Consider the following 12,020-nt stretch of genomic DNA (forward strand, 5'->3'; position numbering starts at 1 on the left):
ATGTGTATATAAATAGTGTTGAAAATCTTTGGGGAATACACGTCACGATGTTTTTAGTAGGCTATGTAATATGTGTACGTATAATATAATTTAAGAACATACAAACTGTATATGGATTTCAGTGGGAGGTATGAAATGACGAAGTTTGCATATAAGCAAACGTTCATTCACACACATACTGTATATATATATATATATATATATATATATATATATATATATATATATATATATATATATATAGATAGATAGATAGATAGATAGATATGTATGTATATATATACATATATATATATATATATATATACATACATATATATGCAAGTATGTAATTATGCTTGTGTATGTATGCATATAAACAAAATGTATAGAAAAAAAAACCGAGATATATAATTATTTTCCCCAATTCTTCCTGAACCTCCCTTTATAGATTTCTTTTATTTATAAGAAAAAAAAATATCCATGTGAAATCTGTTTATTTTCATAATAGAACTATCAGTCACTGAAGAACAAATGTTAAAACTGTTTAGATTAAGTCAGATTTTTTTTCCGGTTTCCATATAGTATTGCCACCTGTGAATGAGTCATAATAATAATAAGGATAGGGAAGTGGGGAAAATGGGGAAAGGAAGAGTACCCCTGGATACAATCCAGTTTATAGCTCAAAGGCAGGTACTCGGGATGGGAAAGATTGAGGAAATAGGGAGAAAGAGAAGTACAAGAGAAGAATAAAAGAGAGGGGCAGACCCTCTTGCGATATTAGGGAATCGGTATTATTATTTGTTTCAGAATTTGTGAATGAGTCTTTATTCAACATTATGATGTATAAATTTTCACTGAAGATTTTGATATTGTATCATAACTTGTGTATGGTATTATGAGGGAAACCTTTAAATAATAATAATTAATATTATTAATAATTTATAATAATAATAGTTATTAAAAATTATATTTATTAATAATGATAATAATAACTATTAACAAGAATTGAACGTTTGTCTTTTATTCTTTTGAAAGAGCCGACTTGTTGCTGTGGCTGGATTGTAATGTAGCATATATGGCACTAAAATTAAATCAGTTGACAAGCTGTCATCCAGAGAAGGGGAGATTTGGGTGTGTATGATGGAGTTTGGAAAAAAAAAAAAAAACAGAATTCCAAAAGAGCATTTGTGTGGTTTTCTTGGTTGTAGTTCAACGCAAATACATTTTGTCATATGTACTCATGAATACACTTATTTTGCGTGTTAAATTATATCCATTTCCATTTATATATATATTTTCTATATATACAGTACATATAAATCTGTATTTGCATATAATGTACATGCAGGCCATATGCTGTGTGTGTGCGCGTGTATATATGTGTATATATATACATATATATTTATATATATATATATATATATATATATATATATATATATATATATATATATATATATATATATATTTATATATATGTTATATAAATACATTAAATATATATAAACCTGTATATATATATATATATATATATATATATATATATATATATATATATATATATATATATATAAATACACACACATATACATACATATATACATATATGTATATATATTTATATATATACTCTATATATATATATATATATATATATATATATATATATATATATATATATATATATATATATATAATCGCCCTGACGTGGATCATGAATATACATACATTCTTTGGTACTGCTGTAGTTCTCATTTTAATTTATATGACATTCACGGCTATACACGAAACACATGAAAAATATGGGCAAAATATTTCTTTTCTCTCGTTCAAATAATATTATTCCATACAGGCCTCGCCCTTTTCTATTCATGAAATACAGTAATGCCGCTTTTCCATATGGTACCAGGGCAATTTGTTTGATTCTTGATTTAAAACCTTTTGAAAAATGCCTGTGTGATGAATGGAGTTTTGTCAGCGAATAATATATTTATTTAGATTGGTATTACTTTATCTATAGCCATTATCAGATTTACGAACCCCTTAAATCATTTTATACGAAGTTTCCATTGTTTTATCCATTGTGTTCCTCGATGCGATAATACTGAACAAATTTGCTTCTCTCAAGGGGTTATCTATTGCACTGTAATTATTCAATGGCTAATTACCTCTTGGTAACGGTAGAAGAGACTCTTTAGCTATGGTAAGCAGCTCTATCAAGAGAAGGATACTCCAAAATCAAACCATTGTTCTCTTGTCGTGGGTAGTGCCATAGCCGCCTCTGTACCCTGCTCTCCCACTGTCTTGAGTTACAGTTCTCTTGCTTGATGGTACACTAAAGCACAATATTCTATCTTATTTTTCTTCCTCTTGTTTTATTAAAGTTTTTATAGTTTATATAGGAAATATTTATTTCAATGTTGTTACTGTTCTTTAAATCTATTTTCCTTGTTTCCTTTCCTCACTGGGCTATTTTCCTTGTTGGAGCCCCTGGGCTTATAGCATCCTGTTTTTCCAACTAGGGTTGTAGCTTAGCAAGTAATAATGATGATAATGATAATAATAATAATAATAATAATAAAGTTGGACTCTAATGATTTTCATAATTATAATATGATACTTTATTAGCATATATGAAATGAAATTTAATCTCTGTAAAAAATAACTTTGAGGTCAGATTATCAAGTATCATATATTTTACTTTATGCCATGGACGTTCATGCCAATAAACTGTCTTGTATTAAAAGAAAAAAAAAATAAGTAAATTATGAAGAACTCAGGAAATTAGTTTTCGAAGAATTTAGAATAGAGGGAAAGACAGCTAGTCGCTCCCCCCTCCTCCCCGCCACCAACAAAATATAAACTAACCCTATCGTAGGTATTTTGAATGCTTAAATTGTCACTGTTATGATAACAGTCGCATAGAAATCAGAGTTTTCAATTTTAAAAGTTTTTCAGTTCTCCGTTTTATAGCGGCTAATTTTATGAGTCGTTTCTTCTGTATTCAGGAATATAAATCATGTAAAATCTTTTATTTTATGAAATACTACGTGGCATTATAGATTGTTAAAAGAAGCTACATATATGAAGCATGAAATACTGTTTCTTTTTTTGATAAAAAGATAATAATAATTCCTACATATGCAGTTTTTAATAAGAAAAATAATTTCCTATCCTGACCTTGTTGAAACCCAGAATACCGAATAAAAACTTTATAATTTCCTTTCATAGGAATAGATTTTTACGATAATATAGGTCAATATTCTCTTTCCATTAGAGAAAAACAGCAAATAAAAGGAAATAAAACAACGCAGAGAAGGAATAGTGCATTGAGATGCAGGTCTGCCGTTTCCCTTGTGGCTACATTCCAGTTTTTTTTTTTTTTTTTTTTTTTTTGGGGGGGGGGGGCTGCTAGGAAAGGCTCAGGTCCTGTTATTAACCTTGGCATAGAAAGAATTGGTGGATATTTCTAATTAATTATATCTTTTTCTATACATAGATATTTCCACCTATATTAAGAAAATGTCAATATTAGTTCCGTCTAGGGAAAAGAGAATTATACTCTATTATTTCATATTTCATACTTTATATATATATATATATATATATATATATATATATATATATATATATATGTATATATACATAGGTGTATATATATAAATATATATATATATATATATATATATATATATATATATATATATATATCCGCCTATATTAGGAAATTGTCAAAATTAGTTTCGCCTTGGGAAAAGAAAATTATACTCTTTATTATTTCATGTTTGATATTTTCTTTCAGCTATGTGTCATTATGCAGCGACTGGCCAGTCCTAAATTCTTTTAAATTCTCAAAGGTCTTTTGAATGGGCTTTTATTATTATTATTATTATTATTATTATTATTACCAGCTAAGCTATAACCCTAGTTGGAAAAGCAGGATGCTTTAAGCCCAAGGGCTCCAACAGGGAAAAATAGCCCAGTGAGGAAAGGAAACAAGGAAATAAATAAACTGTTAGAGAAGTAATAACAATCAAAATAAAATATTTTAAGATAATTAAAAACGTTAAATTAGATCTATCATATATAAACTTCATAAAAACAAAAAGGAAGAGAGACAAAATATAAAGAGCTTGAGCAAGTGTACCCTCACGCAAGAGAACTCTGACCCAAGATAGTGGTAAACAATAGTACAGAGGCTATGGCACTACCTTAGACTAGAGAACAAAGCTTTGATTTTGGAGTGTCCTACTAGAAGAGCTACTTTACATATTATTATTGTTATTATTATTATTATTATTATTATTATTATTGTTATTATTATTATTATTATTATTATTATTATTATTATTATTATTATTATTATTACTAGCTAAGCTACAACCCTATTTGGAAAAGCGAGATGCTATAAGAGTCTATTACAGTACATTACATTATATAGCATTATATACATGACCTAACTAAGGTATTATATGATATGCAAAGTAAATAAAAAAATTTATCCTTGTTACGTCTTTTAGACACAGAAATGATGCCATTAAGATCTTGGATCTTGAATGTATATGTGGTCTTTTGTAACTGGAGAATGTTAGAGTGCTCTTTATCTTGGTTATTCTATGGCTCCATAGGATGAGTTCCTTCTCATTATAGCATTCAGTTTTAATTTTTAGTTTTAATTTTTCTTCCTTTTGAATTCAAGGAACGTTTTGAATAAAAAGCTGGTGGATTTTTTTTCATGCTGCTGTAAATTTTTGTGAAGTAGTTTTTATTGAAGCACTTGGTTACGATATATATATATATTTTTTTTTTTTTAAAACAATATGGCATTTTTACGTCATTTATTTTTAATACTTATAATTCAAATCACTCGTTCCCCCATCGTTGGAAATTTCCCCGTATTTTGATCTTTCAGATTTTCCAAGATGTTTGATAGAATAGTTTATATATATATATATATATATATATATATATATATATATATATATATATATATATATATATATATATGTATGTATATATATATATATGTATATATATATATATACATATATATATATGTATATATATATATATATATATATATATATATATATATATATTTATATATTATATATATATATATATTTATATATATATGTATATATATTGTATATATATATATATATATATATGTGTGTGTGTGTGTGTGTGTGTGTGTGTGTGTGTGTGTGTATTGACATTGAGTTTTACATTGACGAAATAAAATTTTCATTATTATAGAAAATGTATCATGCTAATTTATATTTTAGTGTAAACTAAAAAACCTAAAATTTCCCATCACTAAAAGTAAGAAATTAACATAAGACCTGACCTTTATTTCATTCTAAAATCCTTAGATCCTCATATCCAGCTGATTTCAGTTAGACTCGCAATTTAAAACGATATTATTATTATTATTATTATTATTATTATTGTTACTTGCCAAGCTACAACCCTAGTTGGAAAAGCAAGATGCTATAAGCCCAAGGGCTCTAACAGGGAAAAATAGCCCACTGGGGAAAGGAAATAAGGAAATAAATAAATGATGAGAACAAATTAACAATAAATCATTCTACAAGCAATAACAACGTCAAAACAGATATGTTATATATAAACTATAAAAAGACTCATGTCAGCCTGTTCAACATATAAACATTTGCTGCAACTTTGAACTTTTGAAGTTCTACTGATAATACCGTCTTGACTGATAAGATGAAACGGCGAATGGGAAAAAGATATAAGAATTGAAATATCATCTGCCCCTGACTCAGGCTATATAATAGTTATTGCTGGCACCTTTGAAGATTGGTGTATAAATCCTTTTTCCTCGGGCGTCTCTGATCTACGGGCCTGGATGGACCCCTCCCCCTCCCTCCTCCTCTCTCTCTCTCTCTCTCTCTCTCTCTCTCTCTCTCTCTCTCTTTCTCTCTCTCTCTCTCTCTCTCCCCCACCCCCCCCCCCCCTGAAATCGATGGTGTCCATTTGGACCAGCGGTGATTGATAGTACGCTAGGTGTGCTCATCCTACACCTTGACAGGACCTCCTCCCCCCCCCATCCCCTTCACCCCCCCTTTCCCCTTCACCCCTCCCCCTCCCCTTCAAACCCCCCTCCCTTCCCCCCTTAATTCTCGCACTGGACGGACGATGGGTGATGTAGTGCGGACGTTCGTTTGTTTGTGTGTGGAAATATTGGAATTTTATTCCATAAGCCAAGTGGGGACGATAGGTAATATTGTACGGGTGTCATAATAAGTTTTGAGTTATACGAATTTTATTCTTCAAGGAATGTTTGGATGCTAGGTCAGGCAGTACATTAGTCTTTTTTGTTTATTCACTTGTTAGATTCGTATTCTGTAGGCAATTTAAATACGTTTATGTAGTTTGTATGTGAAAATTATATATTTTTAATTCTTATTTTGTAGGCAAATTACATGCGTTTATGTAGTTTGTGTGTGAAAATTATAGACTTTTAATTCTTATTCTGTAGGCAATTTTAAAGCATTTGTAGTTTGTATGTGATAATTATAGATTTTTAATTCACATTCTGTCGACAATTTACATGCATTTATGTAGTTTGTGTGTGAAAATTATAGACTTTCTTTTTATTCTGTAGGCAATTTACATGCATTTATGTTGTTTGTGTGTGAAATTTATAGACTTTTAACTCTTATTTTGTAGGCAATTTACATGCGTTTATGTAGGTTGTGTGTGAAGATTATAGACTTTTAATTCTTATTCTCTAGGGAATTTAAAAGCGTTTATGTAGTTTGTATATGAAAATTATAGATTTTTTATTCATATTCTGTAGATAATTTACATGCATTTATGTAGTTTGTGTATGAAAATTATAGATTATTATTGTTTGGGTAATAAATTGCTTCTAGTACAGACATTGTTTATTTTTGTAAAAAAATATTGCTTTCAGTCCCAAGGCAATGGGTATGCATGATCCCTGACAATTCATTGACTTGTGATAAGATACAGATGTTTTTATGTTTCTGTGAGGGAAACTATTAGACTTTTATTCCACCTGCTTTAGGGAGTAAATATACACTTGAAGGTTTAAAGGCCTCTCATGAATGGCAGAGGCAAGGGACGGTGACATTGCCATATCGAGCAGGACAATGCCCTGGAGACGGACCATATATACATATGATCAGCGCCCAAGCCCCCTCTCCACCCAAGCTAGGACCAAGGAGGGGCAGGCAATGGCTGCTGATGATTCAGCAGATAGACATATAGGCTCCCCCAAACCTCCTATCCTTAGCTCACAAGGATGGTGAAGTTGCAGCGACCAAAGAAACTAACGATTTTGAGCGGGACTCGAACCCCAGCCTGGCGTTCACCAGTCAGGGACGTTACCACATTGGCCACCACAACTCCATATTTTATTCTTATACTTGCAAGTGCTTTCACATTTTGTGGCCGCCATCTTTTTCGAAGTCACTTTTTTAAGTTTTTTGTTTTCTTATTTCCTTATTTACTGTTCCTCAGGGGTTCCTTAACCCGTTTCCACCCCATTTCATCTTCATTTATCTCCTTTTTCAATTGCTGTTCCTCTTGTTTTTGTTATAGGGATCTGTCCCATATCTTATTTCTTTCATCCTTGTTCATATATCTATTTTTCCCCCAGCCGATTAGATTATAAAAAAACACTTATTCTTGGGAGGCGTTATTTATGATTATATCCATATATAACTCAGTCCTAATATACAGTATACAGTTTATCTTGTGAAGTTATTTAATTTAATGTAAATTGCTGAAGTTGTTGAATTTCTACTCAAATTGTTTTTTCCCAAATTACATTAGTCATAATTTACGCTTGTGGTGTGTGTGTGTGTATGTGTGTGTGTGTGTTTTTTTTTTTTTTTTTTTTTTTTTTTTTTTTTCAAGGCTCTGTTTTACCAAGACATTCTCACCTGGCTAGTATAGTGGTATATTTTATTTAAAATTTTCATCACCTCTTATATCGTTTATTTATTTCCTCATATACTTCCCTCACTGGGCTATTTTTCCCTGTTGTAGACCTTAGGCTTAAAGTATCTTGCTTTTCCAACTAGGTTTGTAGCTTAACTAGTAATTATAATAATGATAAAAATAATAACTTGTTTACCATGCATTCCCATGGCAGCAGATCAATCCCCACCCGGAACCGTGAGTTTAAGCTGTTTACTAGGGAGGCCACTGCTGTGGTTTGGGCTCCACAGTTGGGGGTTGGCTTTGCTCGGCTGACGTTCTGCCGATCATCTATTCTGATGAAATGAACTGAAAACACACCCCTTTAACCTCCTTTATTCCCTCATTGCCAGACCTATCGCTGGTCATGAGTTTTGTAGATATATTCTGTTTTATCAGATATTACCCCAACAGACCAAGTTCTGTATATTTTACCCTTAGCAAATTTGCTTACTTTTATCCTTCACGAACTGTCTTTAAAATATGTCCCCTATCAACATTTCACCTGAGACTGCAAGCGTGGATAAAGATACATTATCTCTTGTTTTGTTTCTTTTTTCAGTCTATGTACCCTTTTCATGGCTTTCATTATCTTTATTGCATTTGTTCCTTTTTTGAATTGAAGAAAATTAGCACTTCATGCCTGAAGGTGAACTTTTATATTTTACACCTATCCTATTACCACCTCTTTTCAAGTTTTTATGGTCATGTACGCTTTTCTTCATTATAGCTTTTGTTTTTCAGCCTCTTCTAACTTCTCATAGGTGTTTTGACTTACATCCACTTGGCTGCTGAATGGTCTCACAGCCCCCAGCGCCGGCATATGTAAACAAAATATATAAATCCAATCAAGTGTCAACTTTTAAAAGCACCTTATACCCCTAGTTTAGAAATGTGCAGTTGTCAGTTTCTTTGTCAAGAACATGTTCAACGGTAACTTGTCGACATGTACAAGGGAACTTGTCGACATGTACAAGGGAACTTGTCAAGAACATGTACAAGGGTAACTTGTTAACAACATATACAAGGGTAACTTATTAACAACATGTACTAGTGGAACATGTTAACAACATGTACAAGGGGAACATATCAATAACATGTATTGTACTAGGGTAACTGGTAAATAACTTGTACAAAGGCAGCTTGTCAACAACATGTATAAGGGTAACTTGTTAACAACATGTACAGAGGTAACTTGTTAACATGTACAAGGGTAACTTGTTAACAACATTTACAATGGTAACTTGTTAACAACATTTACAATGGTAACTTGTTAACAACATTTACAATGGTAACTTTTCAACAACATGTACAAAGGTAACTTGTCCACGACATGTACTACACTGTACAATGGTAGCTCACTTTCCATGCATTCGAGTCGCTCTCCTCCTTTATTCAGTAAAAGGTAGACCAATCACATCCGTGTCCACAACATTTGTATTTGAGGATATATTTTTGTCACTGCAACATTCCGTCCAGCCTTTGTTAGCACTGAAGCACTGAAATAGAAGTGTCGTTTGTCAATTGTGTGCTTGACACGAATACGTTGTCTGCTTGACACGAATACACATTTTTGTATGTATATTTAACGTATTTGAATGGATATGCATACATATTCGTATGTGTTTTTATATATACATTAATACCGGGTATATCTGTATACATAAATGGTTGTTTGTATTTACATTTGTGTACAGAATATGTATATGCTGGCTATCCTGAGTATAATCTGTATGCCCTCCTCGCTTCTCTATACAGAATTTTGTATGAGAGAGAGAGAGAGGAGAGAGAGAGAGAGAGGAGAGAGAGAGAGAGAGAGAGTCAGTCCTGCAGCAGTTTGAGAAATTTTATTTGATTTTAATTCAGTTTTGAAAGGGAAGTCTTTGTAAAGGGAATTCTTGATAGCGTAAGTCCTTTTAAAGATTACTATGTCAAAAGATATGAACCGACATGCAAGTCTCTCTTCTACTCTTGCACTGTGTGTAATCAAAGGTTTTGGGCTAAAATCCCTCTTTCATAGAATTTAGGGAATAGGACGGGGAAATAACACGGCGTTGTGGTATGCCCCGGCCCATAGGTAATCTGCGAGGTTGAATGTAGAGAGGGGGAAAATCCCCTTTTTTTTCATTTTCCCCCTTTTATTCCTTTGGGGGATTTCAATAGAAAGACCAATCCCTCCCTTTCTTAAATAAAATGTTGCAAAAATAGGAAATGTGATATTCTGGATTAGTAGGCCGTGGGTTTTTTTTTTTTATTTATTTTTTTTTTTTTTTTTTTTTTTTTTGCCAACTGTAAGTAATTACGGTTTCATGTTCCTGCACTCGGGTTCGTAGTAATTAGCGGAAGATAGAGGACCATTTGGAAAATAGGGTAAAGGTAAGAATCGCCAAAATTTATTATTATACCTGATGAGATTGAAATTCTAACCTTGTTCTCTCTCTTTGTTTTTTCTTCTCTATACTTGCGTTGATAATGCCCCATCCAGTATCATCTCTCTCTCTCTCTCTCTCTCTCTCTCCTCTCTCCTCTCTCTCTCTCTCTCTCTAGAATACGAAAGTCCAATTTTAGGCTACAAGTATTCAGAAGGACATAGATAGAACTGGAGCAGTACAAGCTTGGGCAAGCAAGCCAAGCAACCGTAAATTAATCGTTGTTTACTTTCAGGTAAAGTCTAGGAAAGTATGTTGACTGATTCTTGTTTATAAAATCCACTAAATGCTTTGAAATCTCCATCCTGGTAAGGTCGTTAACTCTAAAAGAGGGAACGATAACAAAATTTAAATAAATCTAAGCTGTGTATATTTGTAGGGTAAATACCAGATAGCTTTTTAATTGAAAGATCATATGAAATGCCATTTTGAGTTTATGGTACATGAAACTACACGGCATTGAAGTCTGCTACAGATTCCTTTTGGTGTTTGGGGCCGGCTTCGGTCGAATTTTTAAGCATTTTCAAGTTTTAAGGATGTTCGATGCTGGTTCGTTTTAGAATTTATGCGGATATGATACAGCTTCCATTCTATGTCCAAGGTTGGTTGGTTTTTTAGTAATTTTCAGTTCCTTTCAATAGAGGGTCTTATCGATTTTTTAGGCCTTTTGGCACGGAGAGTAGGCCTACTGAAAGAGCAAAGGGGAACGCTTTGCTAGGATAAAACGAAAGCTAGTTTTTAGGTTTTATGTAGTAATACCTCTGGATCATTTATTGATAAATGAATCATAGTTGTATAAATGAATGAAAGTTGTATAGATGATGAAATATCACGAAGCATAGGATATAGAGGAATAAATCACGAATATTTTATTCAAGATATATTTCATTATTCATCATCATCATCATATCCCTACGCCTATTGACGCAATGGGCATCGGTTAGATTTCGCGAGTCGTTTCTATTGTACCAACCGTGTGTCACACGATCGTACATAGTTCATTTTGTGTATATATTATGCTTGTATCTTCGCTCTTCCCTCGCACTAAAAAAGAACCAGAATAAACATGTCTGTTTTTCTCCTCTGTAACAGTGTCTGTTTTTTACCATGAAATTTCTTGTTGCTTTGAGCTTTTGTATATAAAGGAGAGTGTTCTATAATAAACTCACTCAGTGGCTTTCATACTGTCTTTGAGTCACAACCTTCTCTCGGCCCTTCACACTATCTTGAGCTCTTAATTTAATACTTCTCCATTCATCATCTCCTTCGCGCTTCATAGTCCTCAGCCATGTAGGCCTGTATATTTCATTATTATTAGTCCTTTTTTTTATAAAATGGTAATATATGCGCCCTGTATGTTTAGTCCATTGATGTTTACTTTTGCTGAGAGTGCATTATTTAAGAGTATGTTCTTGATGCAACTATGGAAAAGGAGATAATTCGTAATTAATATATGCTGGAAGTTAATGGAAATTACGAAACCTTAAAACTGTTTATTGGTTTACGATCTGATACACAACATTACTGCTGCGTCATTTTTAATACATCACGCGTTGGTGTCGGCTGGACTTTGTCACCTCTAATTTCTTACTACTGTATCTTGGAGTTTAAAATGTCTCTCTCTTTATTCCTGAA

The 12,020-nt window shown here is 32.2% G+C and overlaps 1 protein-coding gene across 1 annotated transcript in view; it reads left to right on the plus strand.

The window, feature by feature from the left end:
- Positions 1-139, plus strand: part of LOC137633020 (peripheral plasma membrane protein CASK-like) — a 164,819-nt gene extending 164,680 nt beyond the window's left edge. Inside the window, exon 9 of the mRNA XM_068365188.1 lies at positions 123-139. Coding sequence (XP_068221289.1) covers positions 123-139 — 17 coding nt within the window. The remainder of the gene's footprint in view (positions 1-122) is intronic.
- The last annotated feature ends 11,881 nt before the right edge of the window (positions 140-12,020 follow it).

This window comes from Palaemon carinicauda, chromosome 42 (assembly GCF_036898095.1).
Source record: "Palaemon carinicauda isolate YSFRI2023 chromosome 42, ASM3689809v2, whole genome shotgun sequence".
In the NCBI taxonomy this organism is placed as follows: domain Eukaryota; kingdom Metazoa; phylum Arthropoda; class Malacostraca; order Decapoda; family Palaemonidae; genus Palaemon; species Palaemon carinicauda.